The sequence below is a fragment of the Phyllostomus hastatus genome, unplaced genomic scaffold (assembly GCF_019186645.2).
Source record: "Phyllostomus hastatus isolate PE091 unplaced genomic scaffold, TTU_PhHast_1.1 phas_contig_210, whole genome shotgun sequence".
Taxonomy (NCBI): Eukaryota; Metazoa; Chordata; class Mammalia; order Chiroptera; family Phyllostomidae; genus Phyllostomus; species Phyllostomus hastatus.
In genome coordinates this window covers 37,125,466-37,140,478 of record NW_025333737.1, presented here as the reverse complement: position 1 = coordinate 37,140,478, position 15,013 = coordinate 37,125,466, and the positions used below count along the sequence as shown (strand labels likewise).

General features: G+C 69.1%; 1 protein-coding gene across 3 annotated transcripts in view; it reads left to right on the top strand.

The window, feature by feature from the left end:
• RBFOX3 (RNA binding fox-1 homolog 3) overlaps positions 1 to 14,747 on the top strand; it is a 244,360-nt gene extending 229,613 nt beyond the window's left edge. The window contains exons 5-14 of one of the 3 annotated variants that reach the window (XM_045835930.1): positions 1,249 to 1,386; positions 3,150 to 3,203; positions 3,953 to 4,045; positions 5,505 to 5,565; positions 7,506 to 7,559; positions 7,772 to 7,904; positions 8,473 to 8,512; positions 8,870 to 8,934; positions 10,002 to 10,080; positions 13,361 to 14,747. In XM_045835930.1, the coding sequence (XP_045691886.1) occupies positions 1,249 to 1,386; positions 3,150 to 3,203; positions 3,953 to 4,045; positions 5,505 to 5,565; positions 7,506 to 7,559; positions 7,772 to 7,904; positions 8,473 to 8,512; positions 8,870 to 8,934; positions 10,002 to 10,080; positions 13,361 to 13,363 (720 nt within the window). In that variant the 3' untranslated portion in view covers positions 13,364 to 14,747. Of the gene's footprint in view, positions 1 to 1,248; positions 1,387 to 3,149; positions 3,204 to 3,952; positions 4,046 to 5,504; positions 5,566 to 7,505; positions 7,560 to 7,771; positions 7,905 to 8,331; positions 8,513 to 8,869; positions 8,935 to 10,001; positions 10,081 to 13,360 lie in introns of all 3 variants that reach the window. The other 2 variants (XM_045835928.1, XM_045835929.1) reach the window with 2 other exon arrangements.
• Positions 14,748 to 15,013: the final 266 nt, after the last annotated feature.

The following is a 15,013-nucleotide window of genomic DNA, read 5'->3' as shown; positions in this document are numbered from 1 at the left end:
GCTCTGCGTGGCCTCACTGCAGCCAGGGCCCCCACGCCCTCTGCGGGCGTCCTGGCCTGGACGCCGACCCCGCAACCAGGGGGCAAGTCTGAGCAGTGCGCTGGGGACGCAATCCCAGGAGGACCCCGGGAGAGGAGCCAGAATGGAGACAGGAAAGGGAAGGGGAATAAACGTGACGTCGTCATCTCGTTGTCCTCACTGGGCCACGCTTGCCGCCCACCGGGGGAACCTGGGGGCCGAGGAGCTCCTCGGCAGAGAACTGGGTGCCTGGCCACGGCCCTACCTGTCGCCTCTGAGGACAGCTCCTGGACACCGAGGCTCCGCCCCGCCTCGCCAGAGGGCCGCACCAGAGGGTGCACCGTCAGCTGGCCGTCGGCAGGTCGGCCCTGTGAGTGAGTGGCACACAGATGGCCTCCGGCCCTGGCCACCCATCATGTTGAGCTGTTGGGACACCTCGGTCAGCAGCCACTCGGCGCAGACGGAGCACCTGCTGACGACCTGCAGCGCCGGGATTCGGCAGGGACGGACCCCAGGCCGCGGGCCGCCGGCTCACCGCCCCGGCCCCTCGCCACCTCGGGGCCTCCCCCCAGCCCCGTCCTCACCGGGAGCCGCTGAGGGCGGGGCCCACCTAGCAGCAGCCTGGCTTCCCGGCACCCGCGCCTCCTGGAGCCCCCCTCTGTTGAAACCGTGTTCGGGTGCAAGATGGGGACCCACTAAAAAGGACGGAACTCGGTCACCCTGCACCTTAGGAGGGCGTGGTCCCCGAAGTGCCCAGCAGCAGCGCGGGGCTAGAGTGCAAGGCAGCCCCCCCCCCCTGCTCCATGACCGTGGGGTGGGGGCAGCGCCCCTGCAGGAGTGCGTGCCCGGCGGCGCATTCGGGAACGGCCACTTTCTCATCAGGCCTTGGACGCCAGAAGGGCCCCTGTCGGGGAAGAGGGCAAACCCGGGACCTCGAGAGCCAGACAGTCCACGGAGCCGAGGGAGGGTGGTCAGACCCGGGCCCCTCCGAGGAGCCGGGACACAGCAGGCCGGGGAGGCCTGGGCCTGCGGTGGTTTCCCCGGGCACAGCTCGGGCAGAGCCTGCAGGTGGCGCTGCTGAGCTGCGTGCTGCTTGCCCAGACGCAACCGTGGCAGACCTGCCCCTGGAGAGAGGCGGGTCCGAGGGGCTGGGAGGGCCTGGTCTGCAGACACCCCCTCCACAGGGTGGGAGCCGAGGGGGCCCCTCACATGCAGGCCATCTCCCCACAGCAGACAGACGAGGCGGCACAGACGGACAGCCAGCCCCTCCACCCCTCCGACCCCACAGAGAAGCAGCAGCCCAAGAGGCTTCACGTCTCCAACATCCCCTTCCGGTTCAGGGACCCCGACCTGCGGCAAATGTTCGGGGTGAGTGTGCGTGTGCGTGGCCCCCGCTCCCAGTCCCGGCGGGGGCAGTGGCCCCCCTGGGTTTCCAGCCCCCGCCGCCTCCCGCCTCCTGGTCCAGCCAGCTCCGGCCTGAGTCCACAGGGTGGGGCGGGAGGGAGGGATTCGGGGCACGGTAGCCGGGCGCCAGCCCCGCAGCCCCCTCCGACATCCGCCCACCTGTCCTCAGGCTCCACAGAGAGGCCAAGGCCAGTGCCTGTCGGGTTACTAGTCCGCTGCGAGGGGCCCAGGCCCTCTGCTCCTCAGAGGGCGCCTGGACGGGCGGCCCCGCCCCCTGCCCCGCCCAGCAGCCTCCCAGTCCCCGCCCCCTGCCCCGCCCAGCGGCCGTCCAGTCCCCGCCCCCCGCCGCTGCCACTCAGCCTACCTGGGCCAGTGTGGGGGCTCCCGGAGAACACACGGTGGGCGGGACAAGTGCCAGACAGCGTGTGCGCCCCCCCCCCCACCGTTCCTCGGGCCTGTCCCCAGGTCCCGTGCCACACGGCCTCAGCGGGCTCTGTGAGAGGCAGGGGGCAGGGACCGCCGTAGTCCTGCGATCTATTTATCCTGTCACTTGACTGACCACCCAGCGGGCGCCGACGCCCACTGGGTGCTGGGCTGCGGTGTAGGCAGGCGGGCGGGCAGCAGCCAGGTGTGCGGCCCCAAGCAGGGCAGCCCCTCAGTCCCCACCGCCCCCCACGGAGGACACGCGTGCCGGCCCGTGTTGACCGCTGCCCGCCCTCCGTCACTCGGAACTGTCCCCCCAACCTCTGCCACGAGCAAGGCGGGCCCGGGCCCCCCCCACGCCACCCCCACCTCCCGTGGGTTTGTCAGGGACAGGCCCAGCACCCACAGCTGACCTCCCCCCGGATATCCACTCCCCTCCTCGGGGGACTCTGTGGATTTGGGGTAAGACTCACTCGGCGAGGAGCTGGCAGGATTTAGAATCATCGCGGCCCTGCACCCCTGCGGCCTGGGGCTCCGCTGACAGCCGCCGGGTGGCGCAGCCTCACTGGCCCCACGGGACCCATCGCCCCACCCGGCACCTACGCGGTGCCTGTCCGCCAAGCCCCGCCCGGCCCCCCCCCCGTCCACCAGGGTGGGGGCGGCACTGCCGGCTGGCTGCACGTCACCTTGCTGCCCTGTGACACCCACCTCCGGCATATTTCGGGGTGAAGGGGAGCCCCACCTGTGTATGCTCTGGAGGCCCCGGGACAGGCCCCTCAGGAGCTCACTGGCATTTTGGGGACCTGGTCACAGGCTGTCAGTCTTGCAAGCTGGTGAGAAGGACAGGGCCACCCCGTGTGTGTCCCTGGCCAGCGTCAGGGCGGGAGGTGGAGCTCGGTGCCAGGGCGCCCTGCTCAGGCTGGGGCGCCTGGGGTCCAGCCCCACCCATCACAGGCCACCGACCCACGGAGGCCTTCTGGGGGCTTTCTCTTCGGGGGGCTCCTGCTGCCCCCAGCACCCACCTGGTGGGAAGGACTTTCCCTGGTAGTGTGAATTGGGGCACCCGTCAGCAGCCTGTGGCAGGGCCCCAGCACCCTGGCAGGGACAGCTCTCTGCGCAAGGAGGTGGGGAGGGTGCCCGTCCCCTCACGCTGCGTGGAGGGAGAGCCTGTGCCCCTGTCCCTGCCTGGGTGGAGGGGCTGGGGACGGAGGGCCAGGCCCCACCCGGGCGAGGGGTCTCCCGGGGCGCAGGCTGCCTTAACACGCCGCCGTCTCCTGTCCCCCCACCCCTCTCTCTCTCCGCAGCAATTCGGAAAAATTTTAGACGTGGAGATCATTTTTAACGAGCGGGGCTCCAAGGTGGGTGCCGCCCAGAGGCCGCCACCATTACAGCGCCGGCTGTAGGTCCCGCCAGGCTAACGTGTGACATGTGCGTTTCCTTCCTGGAGAGCTTCGCGCCCGAGGACCCCTGAGCGACACGGGTGCTTGTACTCCCCTCCTCCGCCCCCACCCCCACCCCACTGTCTGTGTTGTCGTTGCTGCTGCCGCTGACGCCTCCTTCTCTCTGAGCTGCCAGGACCTCTCTGTGTGCACTGGGACCGGGACGGCCCGGCTCCTCCTCCTCCTCCTTCCTTGGGGGCCTGCCTGGGGGTCAGCCCTGCCGCCGGGGGTGGGGCTGCGGGGCGGGCCGGCGGGCGGGAAGGCGCCCCAGCTGAGATGGGCCCTGCTCTCTGCTCTGGAAGACACTGCGCCCCCCCCATCCAGGCTGCCCCCCCTCAGGTCCTCTGACCCAGCCTTGGGTGAGGGCGACGGCCCTGGACCCGGGCAGGGCCAGTGTCTCCTGTAGCTTTGGCCTGTCCCCCTTTGGAGAGGCCGGCTGGTGAGCTCAGCCCGGCTGGGCCGCGCCCCTCCTGGGCGCCCCCTGGTGGCCCCGGGACAGACCTCCAGGCTGCCTGAGTCTCTCCTCCAACTCCGCTGACTCGACCCCCCACCCCCCTCTCTCTCTCCTCCCTTCTCCCCCTCCCCCCGCCCCCCCCACCCACGCCTCCTTTTTTTCCTTTTTCTCATCCTGTGTCTTTCTCTCCGTGTCTGTCCCTCTCTGCTCACAGGGCTTTGGGTTTGTAACTTTTGAAACTAGCTCAGATGCTGACCGAGCCCGGGAGAAGCTGAATGGGACGATCGTAGAGGGACGGAAAATTGAGGTGCTCAGATAAGTGTGCCGGGGCAGAGCGCCCGCCACCCGGTCCCCACCCCGGGCCCCCTGCTGCCCCGTGAGCGCCAGGCCGGGGTCCCTGGGACAGGGGCCGGGCGGGGGCCGGGCGGGGCCGCACGGAGGCCGGAGCCCCAGCCCGTCCCGCGCCACCTTGTGGGTCTACATTTCGGGCCCACCCCAGGACCGCCCCCCTCACCCCGGCCCTGCCTCCTCTCCTTCCCAAAAGAGAACCCCACAACTAGGGGAGCAGACAGACACTGGGAGGACCCCAGAAATCGTGTGTGTGAGGCCTGGCAGCTCCAAGGACCATGGCCAGCCCTCGCTGGCCTGCTGTTGGTCACCCAGTGCCCCTCCCCGCCCCCCGACGCTGCCAGTCTGCAGCTCTCCCTCCGCCCCGCCCCCGCAGGGCCCGCAGGCAGTGGCCGCGGCCTAGAATGGGACTCAGCCAGGGGAGCAGTGGGAAGAGGGGGCAAGGCCCCCGACACCCCCGCCTCCTCCCTGCCCCCCCCCAGGGCTGTGGCCCCGGGTGTCTGGGAGCTGGGCTCCCCCACAGCGGGGCAGCCAGGGGTGGTTCAGAGGGCAGGGGCGGCAGCTGGCCCAGCCCGCAGGAAGGGCAGGGAGAGGTCAAGGGGAGGGTCCCCAAAAGGGGAAGTACTGGAGGCACTGACCTTGGCCAGGCTCCAGCCCAGCACCCCCTGGCACCCAAGGAGGTGGCCTAAGGCTGTGGGGGCTGACACTGGGCCCCTCCTCTTCTTCCACCCCCCACCCCGCTCCTGCTTCCTTCTGCAGAGGTCTCCTCCGTCCTGCCACCCCGTCCAGTCCCCCGGGCTCAGCGGTCTGGAGAGTAGGACCCACCCCCATGGCCCCCGCCTGTCCCCCCTCACCGGCCTGTCCCCAGGGGCACAGGGGCCCCTCAGAAAGCTCTGGTCTCCGGGATAGGGCAGATGGGCTGACGGTGCGGCGCCTGCAGCTAGGGGGCCTCCGCCGACAGCCACCCTGGCTGGAGATGGTCTTGGGGGCGGTTCTTGTGGCCGCCCGAGAGCACTCAGAGGAGCGGCCGCCAGCGGCTTCTCCAGTGCCCTTGGGTTACCGGAGAGAGGCTGGGGCTTGGTTTGTGGCACTGCCACGTGAAGGTCAGGAGCCAGGGAGTCTGGACGTAGCGCCTGACCGAGGGCCCGGGTCCGGGGCCAGGCCAGGCGGCAGCCCGTGCTGGGTGCAGTGACGGCCAAGGCTTCCTGCACGGCCGGGAGGGGAAGCTGGGAGGGGAGGCCGGGCGGGGGGCGGGGGCTGTCCTGTGCCTCCGCCTGAGTGTCCCAGGCCCTCCCTCCCAACCCCCAGCCACCCCCTCCGAGGGGGCCGTGGAGAAGTGCAGGGCAGGACTGGGGTGGCCCACGGCCCCCCCGGGGCCTGAGGCTCCCCTCACCCTCCCGCTCCCTCTCTCTGGGCAGGTCAACAACGCCACAGCCCGGGTCATGACCAACAAGAAGACTGCGAACCCCTACACCAACGGTAGGTAAGGGCCCCGGGACCCCGGGGAGGCTGCAGGCGCTGACAGAGGCCTGGGCGGGGGCGGGGCTGCTGGAGGCTGACCTCCCCGGATGCTCAGTGCCCACCCCCCGGGGCCCGGCTCCCCCTGTCAGAAGCAGCCACGTCGGCCAGCGGGAAAGCTGGGGCGGCCCACCCCCAGGCACCCAGCTGGCGAGACTCCCGGGCTCTCCTGAGCGCGCAGGGCACCCAGAGGCCCCTTGGACGGGCTTCAGGCACAGTGGGGTGGTGGCCGCTTCCTGGATTGTTTCTCATTCCCAAGCACTAAGGGAGGGCCCGGGCCAGAGGCGCTTTGTATGTAGCGATTGTGATGGCGAAGGCAGGGACAGTCCCCCCGGGGTCTCGGAAACACCGAGAGGTTGAGGCCACCAGAGGAGGTCCCGCTGGCTCGTCGCGTGTGTGTCAGCCAAGCGGCCACTCTGCCTACCTGACGGTGAGCAGCCGGGGCCCATCCTCCTCGAAGACCAAACGGCTGGTGCCGAGCTCAGGCAGCCGGGAGGAGTCGAGGGAAACGCACCAGAGGGGATAAACTCCCCCAGTCTGACCTGGTGTTACTATTCCCAGAAGAAAGCAGGGACCACCCGGGGGGGGGGGGGTCGTCTCAGGCTGCCTCCGATCTGGGGGCCCTGACAGTTGCAGTGGGCCGAGATGGACAGGTGCAGGGACAGACAGAGGCCCCCAGGACCCCGACATTGGCGGGTGGAGGTGCCGGGCCGTGGGAGGCGGCAGCCGGACCTCTGAGAGTGGAGCTGGAGAGCCGCCGGGGGAGGTGGGCTTGGGTCGCTGCCCCCCGGACCCGGCCCGAGGCTTCTCACAGGGGCGACTGGAGGTCGTCCCAGGAGGTGGGGCGTTTCTCCCCTCCTTTCCTGACGTTTGGGGTTTCTGACCCCAGCCGTGGCGTCCTGGGCCGGTGACGAAGGGCAGGCCGCGGAGAGTATGGGGAGGGGGCACCCTGTCTGGATGCTTGGGGCCAGGGCCCACCCAAAGCCAGCAGGGGTCCACCCCGGAGGCCTCGGACTGTGCACCGCGGCCCCCAGTGGGCAGGGAGGCTGGCCGGGAGCAGCCAGCCTGGAGAGAGGGAGTGGCCGGGATCTGGGGTCTGGCCCCGCCATGTGCCAGCTCTGTGGCGCGAGGCTGCGGCCACTCCGAGCCTCCACTTCCCTGTCTGTGCAGTGGGAGGGCGGACGCCTACCGCAGTGCGTGGGCTCGGATCCAGCGGCACGAGGGAGCGTGCCCAGGACGTGCTGTCCTGTAATCGGAATCCGAGGCCCTTCCGCCCCAGGCGCCTCCCACCGGCTGCTCTGGGGACAGACACAGTGGGAGCGCGAAAGAGGACTCGGCACTGGGACGAGGGCCCCTCGGGAGCTGTTCCCAGGACACGACACAGGCTGTGGGGCAGCAAGTGGGAGGGGCCTCCAGGCGGAAGCGGAGCTCCGGCTCGACAACCTCTGACCCTCCGGGGAGGCGGCCGGGAGCCCGCAGAAGACCGCACTCCCTCACGGCCCTCCCTCGACTGGGTTCTGTCAAGCTTCCAGAACGCCTCGTCCCAGCGGGGGGAACGCCCGCATCTACATAACGTGCCCCACTTTCCCTCCGTCATTCCCGCCCACAGACCCCAGGGACCCCAGGGAGCCCCAGCACACCGGGACTGGTGCCCCCAGGCGTGGGAGGCCCAGGGCAGGCTGGGGAGGGCCACGGTGTGGAAAGAACCGAGAAGACACCCAGGCGGGTGGGCGGGGAGCGGCTCGGTCCCTGCGATTAGGTCCCCGGGAAGCTGCACCCACTCAGACCGCGGAGGCGAGGGGTCCTGCCCCCAGGGAGAGGGGGCTCCCGGGTGTACAGGTGTCCTGTGCAGTGGGAGAGGAGGGGAAAGACGGTGACTGGAACCTTTGCTTCTGTTCTAGGCTGGAAGCTCAACCCCGTGGTAGGCGCCGTCTACGGGCCTGAATTCTATGCAGGTAAAGGCTGGGGTGGTGGAACCGGGAGCGATCGGGGGCGTGGCCTGGCCGCGCAGGGGCGTGGCCGCGCATGGGGCGTGGCCGCGCATGGGGCGTGGACAGGCGGTGTGGCTGTGGTCTAGCAGGGGCGGGGCCGGTGGGCGTGGCTGCTCACAGGCTGGGCTGTCCAGCCCGCACTCACCCTGTCCCCTCTCTCGCCCCCTTTCCTGCAGTGACGGGGTTCCCCTACCCCACCACAGGCACGGCCGTTGCCTACAGGGGCGCACACCTACGCGGCCGGGGCCGGGCCGTGTACAACACGTTTCGGGCTGCGCCGCCCCCGCCCCCCATCCCAACTTACGGAGCGTGAGTACGGGGGGCGCTCGGGGAGGAAGGCATGGAGGAGGCCCAGGGCAGTGTGGGGTGGGGGCCCTGGGACAGCCGGAGGGCTCGGGCAGCCTTTCCAGAACTGCGGGGGCCTCTGGGAACCCCCGCCCCTTGGCACTGCAGTACCCCCACTCTGCCACGGGGAACCAAAGGCCGCTGGCATGTGGGGGACATTTAGAGCCCCAGCCGGGTGCTTTCACGGGACCCTGGTTGGCCCTGGGGTGCAGCGAGGGCCTGCTCTAAGTCCAGCCCCCGCTGGACCATTTCCCTGGGGCTGCGTCCTCCTCGGACAGGGAGGACAGCGGCCTGGGGTGGAGCGGGGGGAGGGAAGCAAGAAGGGCCCCTGGGTTCGTGGGAGAAAGGAGCTGACCGGCAAGGGTGTTACTCTATTGTTATACCAAAACAGGGCGCTGGAGCAAACGCTTGTTAAAATGCCAGTCCCGTGGGCAGGGCCGGCACCCTGCCCCCTCCCTCCTCAGCAGACGCCGGAGCCGGCCTACCCCACCTCTCCGGCGTTCCCACCACTTTCTTGTCCGTTTGCTTCCAGGGTCGTGTATCAGGACGGCTTTTATGGTGCTGAGATTTACGTAAGTGCAGCCCCCGGGGGCGGGGGGGGGGGGGGCGCCGGGCACGGCTGTTTCCCCAGCGATCCCCCAACTCCTGTCCTCAGAATTGGTGGGGGGGGTTGGGGGGGCAGCACTGCGCCCCTGGGGACCCCACACGGCCAGAGCTGGGTCATCCGAGCTCGCCCTGGGAGTAGTGAGGGGTCTCCCAGCAGCCCCATGAGCCGGAGGCACGCCCCCGCCCCCCGCCCATTTTGCAAAACGCCGTGTGATGGGGCAGTGCGTGGCTCCCCCACATCCCCGGGGCTGCGGGGGCGGGTTCAGAGGCTGTGTCCGCCCTACTAAAGCCCCTGTGCCTCTCTCCCCACCCTCACCCTGCAGGGGGGCTACGCCGCCTACAGATATGCTCAACCTGCCGCCGCGGCGGCAGCCGCCTACAGTGACAGGTACCACGTGGGGACAGCGGGCGGGGCAGGGGAGTGAGGGACAGGGGGCCTGAGACCTGGGGCCGCCTCCTCCTGGAGGGTGCAGGGTCTGGACAGAGGAGAGCAGGTCCGCATGGGCCTGGAGACCCCAAAACAGCAGGCCCCCCAGCTTCTGTAGTCACTTCCTGCTTGCATGCTGGGAAGGCTGTGGCCCCCCCCAGTTCTCAGGCAGCAGACAGCCCCTCCCCCCGGGTCTGAGACCCCCCCTCCCCCGGGCACCGAAGAGGAAGGGCTCCTGGTGCCCACCGGCCCCCTCGCAGGGGTGTGAGAAGGCTGGGAAGGGTGGCCCCGGTGACACCGGAGAGCAGCGTGTGTTTCGTGGTCAGGCCCTGGGGGTCCCCCGGGAGCGGCCCGGCCTGCCCCTCGCCCTGTGGGCACGTGGCCTGTGGGCCCGGGCGCTGGCACACAGTGAGCACTTCCCGGGGGGCAGCGGCTGCTCCTGTCCACGGGCTGGCTCTGGCCTGGGGACGCCGGGCACCCCCTCCCGGCTGCAGGCCCCCTCCCGGACCCACACCTTGGACACAGCCTCGGGGGCCCAGGGTTTGTCAGGAGCAAAGCGGGCCCCACAGCCCAGCCCCAGCCCCTCAGAAGCTGGTGTTTCACACGCACAATAACCCGGGTGAGAAGGCCATCCCAGGGACACAGGGCCAGCCGCCCCCTCGGCATCGAAGTCCCTGCCGCCCCGCACGTGCCCTGGATCTGAACCCCTTCCCGGGCTCTGCCCCGTTCTTTCTGGGGATCAGGGTTTCGCCCCCAGATGAGCTCTGTGAGGACCTTTTCCCCCCACGTGGCACCTGGGAGAACAGGTGTCCCCCCCTCCCCCATCAGGTCAGCACACGGGATGTGGTAAGAGGGTGGCCAGCTGCGTCCCAGAGACTCTCCCTTCCAAACGGGCGGGAAGGGCAGCCAGGGGTGTGCGGGGGCGGGGCCTCGAGGGAGGGAGCTCGGAAAGGTCTGGGAGGAGGTGGGGGGCCTGCTGCCACCCTCACCTGCCCCTTCGCCCCGCCCCCGTCCCCGTGTCCCCCCAGTTACGGCCGAGTCTACGCGGCTGCCGACCCCTACCACCACACCCTCGGCCCCGCGGCGACCTACAGCATCGGAACCATGGTAAGGAGGCCGGGTGGCCTGGCCTTTGGCCCCGCCAGGACCAGGAGGGCGCCGCGCTGTGGCCGGGGTGGGCGGGCAGGCCCTCAGGAGGACCACCCCGACCTCAGACCGATGGCTGGCGGGACCAAGGCCTGGATTTGAGCTGGGGGGCGGGGGGCGGGACTCGCCCCCGTGTGTCCTCGTGGAGTTAGAAGGAGGCAGGTCTTCCCGGACAGACGGGCGGACGGACGGTCAGCTGCCCGGCGACGCCGTCTGATCCCCTGGGCGGCACCCTGGAAGGACTCGGCTTTCCGAGCCGGTCCCTGCGGCCCGCCCGAGCCCTCGCTGCCCGCCGGGAAAACCCACAGAACCATCCTGGCAGAGCTCCCGGGGCAGGCAGGGCACCCCCCCCCTCGTGGTTGTGTCTGTGCCGCGGCCCCTCTGTGTCCTGTCACCCCCGACTGTGCCTCTTCCTGTATGGGGGTGGGGGAGGGGGGCCGCCTGTGTCTGTCACCCACGCTCCGGCTCCCGGAGGTGGGGCTGCTCTCCTGGACTCCTCGGTGGGCTCGGGGAGCCGTGGGGACCCCCTGGTGCCCCGGCGTGTCTGTGTGTGTGTGTGTACGGCCAGCTGTCAGCACATACAGCCCAGCTCGCTCTGCACCCCGCAGTCTGCCTCCCGTGCCCCCCTGCCCCCGCCCCCAGGGGCCGTTCCCATCCATCTGTAGCTAGCTTCACACCCAGCATCAAAGATGAAAACGGTTTGGGGGGCGGGGGGTAGGCAAGGAAGAGATTCTAAGCCAATAAGGATTTCTCCCCATCTCCTTTGATTTTGCTTCCTCTCTCCTAATTTTTGTGTTGTCTTTCTTGATTTTTAACACGCCTCAGATATCCCAAGCGGCCCGTGGTAACCGCTGGTAGCCACGGGGAGCAGGCCTCTCGGGGACCCACAGCACCCCCCGAGATGGAGGCCCCAAACCTACGGCATGTGGCTTGCGGGCCCCATGGCCCCGGGACCAGCTCCGCCCCCCACGCAGCTGCTAGCGGAAGGCTTGCTTTAGTGCACGGAGCGTCCCCTCATATGTTTTCTTCATTATATTTAAGATTTACTATCTGCCCCCCCCCCGACTTTTCTTCTCCGGTGCCAGCCGTTCTCTTGCCTTTTCTGGCAAAGCCGGTGGGTGGGGTGAGAGGTTCCCTCCAGGGCCTCCCTGACCCAGGGCCGGAGGGGAAGCAAGGATGCCCAAGAGTTGTCCCGCCCCCCAAGGGACAGAGGAGTGGACCGGCGGCCACAGAAAGCTCCCAGAGCAGGGCGGGCAGGCACAGCCTCTCCCGATGGAGCCAGGGCCGGGGGAACCTCTGTGACCGGAGGCGCTCAGCCCCGCCCCACAGCAGCCCCGGGGGCACCGAGGAGGCAGGTCCCTCGCTCCCCCCTCCCCAGAGGAAGACGGAAGGGGCAGAGACGGGCCAGGCCTGAGCCGAGAGAGGCCCCAGAAGCAGGGTGACCCCAGCCCCCAGCCCCGAGCCCAGCAGGACCTCAGAAGTAGGCCCAGGGCCCCTCCTGTGGGCACGCCCACCGCACCCATCCGCCCCGCGGCAAACCCTGAGCGGGGCAGAGAACCACAGGAGTTGGCTGTTTCTCTTTTTGGTTTTCCTTATTTTTCTTTTTGCTTTTTCCCCCTACCAAGCCCCAAGGCGGTACTGATTGGCTGTTTTTCATCTTTGACGTTGCAGGCTAGCCTCTGCCGAGGAGGGCACAGCCGCTTCACCCCCTACTAGCAAGAGGCCCGGCCCCTAACAGCATTCAGACTGTCTAGCACACACCCGACCCAGCAGTCCAAAGCCAGGCGCAGCCGCCAGGGGCGCAGGGCGCCGCCGACCTGGGCGCCGCCAAAGTCCCTAGGCTGTACCTCCAGCCAGCTGGGCGCCCCCGCGGGCGCGTGTGTCTCTGACCCTGGTTACCCCTGTGTGTCTGAAACCTGGGTCCCCATTTTGGCTTTGTTGACGCTGTGCCTGCCCCACCCCCTAAGCCATTTCAGGTTCGGCATGCACCTAGGGGCAGGGGCTAGGCCGGGCAGAGGACCCTCCCCAAGAGCTAGCAATAGAGCCGCACCCACGAGGGTGGCCCACTCTCGGTCCCTGGGGTCTGCAGAGCCACAGAAGCAGCCTGGCTGGCCCGGGAAGCCATCCCAGCCGGCCTCCCCAGGGTGCTGGGAGCCCGGGGCTCCCACCCACCGCCGTTGGCGGGGTCATCCCGTCCCAGGACTAGTCACAGGGGCGGCGTCAGCGCTGTTTTGCAGTCCAGCTGAAACTGGCATTGCTGATTAAGCGTTGTTGATATCTGTTGGTCTGCAGGAGCCACACCAGGCTCTGCTGTGAGAAAGCAAAGTGCAGGGAGAACTGTCCCCACCAGGCGGCGCAGCGGCCTGACATCTGTGCCCCCGCTGCGCCCCACCACCCAGGGCCCCCTGAGGCGGGGTCCCGGCCGGCCTGGCCCTGGCCTGTGTGCGGGGGCCACGACACCTCCTTCCCCTCCGGAGCTCAGACGTGCCTCTGGGCTGAGGTCTGTCTCGGGGAGGAGGCCTGGCCGGCGGGCAGGTCAGAAGTAGGGTGAGGCCCCTCTTCACCCCCCCGACCCGGAGGATGGGGCAGTACCGTGTGTCACCGGCTCACTAGGGGGCGCCGCCGAGCTTAGCTCCGCCCCCAGGAGCTCACACGCTTCCAGGGCGGAGGGGCTCTGGGAGGAGGCGCTGGCTGGGGGGCTGCAGCCGAGGGAGCTTCTGGAGGGGTCCGTGCAGGCAGACCAGGCCTTGGCCACCAGCACCTTACAGGGACTGCTACAGGGAGCGGCGGCACGGGCCGAGAAGCCCGAGCGGGCTACCAAGGGTGCCGGAGCTGGGCTTCCAGAGGCCGGCAGCCAGCTAGGTGCAGGTACCTGCTGGCCAGGGCACTGGCTCCAGGCCGGTGGGGTGGGCGGGTCCGCCCAGGGCGCCCGCCCCACACCGCCCACCGCCCAGAGCGTCACCTTCTCAGCCACCTCACTGCGCCCCGTCCTGACCTCCACCCCCCACCTGCCAGAGCCTGTCTGCCACCAGGTGCCCTGTGGCTCCTCTGTTCCCGCCACCCTCTGTCCCGGAACGGAGGACACACGTCCCCTCTAACGGCAGCTCCCGCGAGATGACGGGTCCCGAGAGCGGGGTGGGGGGCCGGCGCGGGGGGTGCTGGGACTGCAGGGCGCGTCCCCACCCCCCTCGCCCGCGGCGGCTTCCTGGAAACTGCACGCTCCTCTCTGTTTCTGTTGTAGTGAGAGCTTCTGCCGTCTCCTTCTCGGACCACGAAGGGCAAAAACAAAAAAACACACAAAAAAAATCACAAAACAAAAAACCAAACAAAAAAAGATGTTAAGATCCAAGCAACACAAAAACCAACCAAACCGAGATGCATCCACCACCTCCAGGTCTCACGTGCCCGGGGAACCGCAGTGAGGAGCCCGCCGCCCAGCCGCGAGCCGCCGCCGCCGCGCCCCTCCCGGCGAGGGCAGGGGGCGAGCCAGAGGGAGGGGCCTCCGTTTTCTCTCCAGTCTTCCTTTCCCGGCCCCCACGCCCGAGGCAGTGCGGGGCCCGAGGAGGAGGGGCCGGCAGGACTGGATCTTCGTTGCCAACTGTGCCAGTGGAGAGGGCAGCTGGGCCGGGGCGGGCACGGGGAGGGGGGCAGCTTTCCATTCCCGGGGCTCGGGCTTCGGCCCCGCCCAGTCACCCTGTGCCGTGCTCTCTGGGCCCCAGCTACCCTCACGCCACGCCTCCGACGCCCGTGTCCTGCACACCTGGGGAAGGCTTCGAGGGCCACTGAGACTGTGCAGCCAGCAGCCCCGGGGCCCGACCCCAACACCAAGGGCTGAAGTGGTTCCAGAACTATGGGGCCCCTGGGCACCCCTCCCTCCGAGTGAGGGGGCCCCGGGGCTACCCAGCCAGGACTGACTCCTGGGCCTGAGGACGTGAGACGGTGAAGGACTTGAGGCCGAGGACTTGCTCCCTGACGGGCTGTTTCCGGTTCCCTTTCTGGAGGACGCCCTGAGCCTGGGCTGCGGGAGGGACAGCTGACCTCAGGGGACCCGCTGGGAGGAGCCCTCCCCGCTGCCACCCTGCAGAGAGCCCAGGCCTGCGAGGGAGGGCGCCAGGGGACAGCCCAGTGCCCGCTGCACTGCGGGGTTGGGAGTCACAGCCTGGGGGCCTGGAGGCCAGGCCAGAGCGGGGAGAGTGGGGCAGCCTTGGGGAAGGGGCTGTGGCCGGCAGGTGACAGGGAAGAGCCCCTGGCCAGGCAGGTCACTGGAGTCGGGACAGCAGCAAAAAAGAAAAAATCAGAAAAACCCAGGTTCCCAACATGGCTCCACTACTGTCTCATGAAACCTACACAGGCAAGGCCGACACCTCACTTTGTACTCTGCATCAGCTCCTGAAGCGATCTCCTTTTCTATGTCCGGTGTACAGAGCCCGCCCACGCCGCCCCGTCCAGACCCCGCCGCTGGGCCCTTTTCTCACAGCAGCCACGCCCCCCCCCAGCCCCGCCCCAGCCCCCAGGACTGCAGCCAGGCTCCGGCCTCCTTTCTTACCATCCTGTATGCTTCCCAGGTGTGACCATTCAAATCGACAGTATTATTATTAAGATTATTAATAAAGATTTCTTTCTTCAAACCAGGACAGCGCTCTGATTTGGCAGCCCCCCCCAGGCACACAGAGGGCGGAGGGCACCAGAGGGGGTCCTGGGAGAGGTTCGAACACTCCATCCTCTCCCGCCCCGGCCAGGCCCCGCCCGAGTGCCTGAGCGGGGCCCGTGCTCCCACAGCCCCGCCTGGCCTCAGCGCTGGGTGACCCGGGAGTGGGTGGCAGCGGGGGCCACTGTCGGTGTGCTGCAGGAGGAGGGGGACCACCCGGCCCGCAGCACCAGCTCCGCAGGTCTG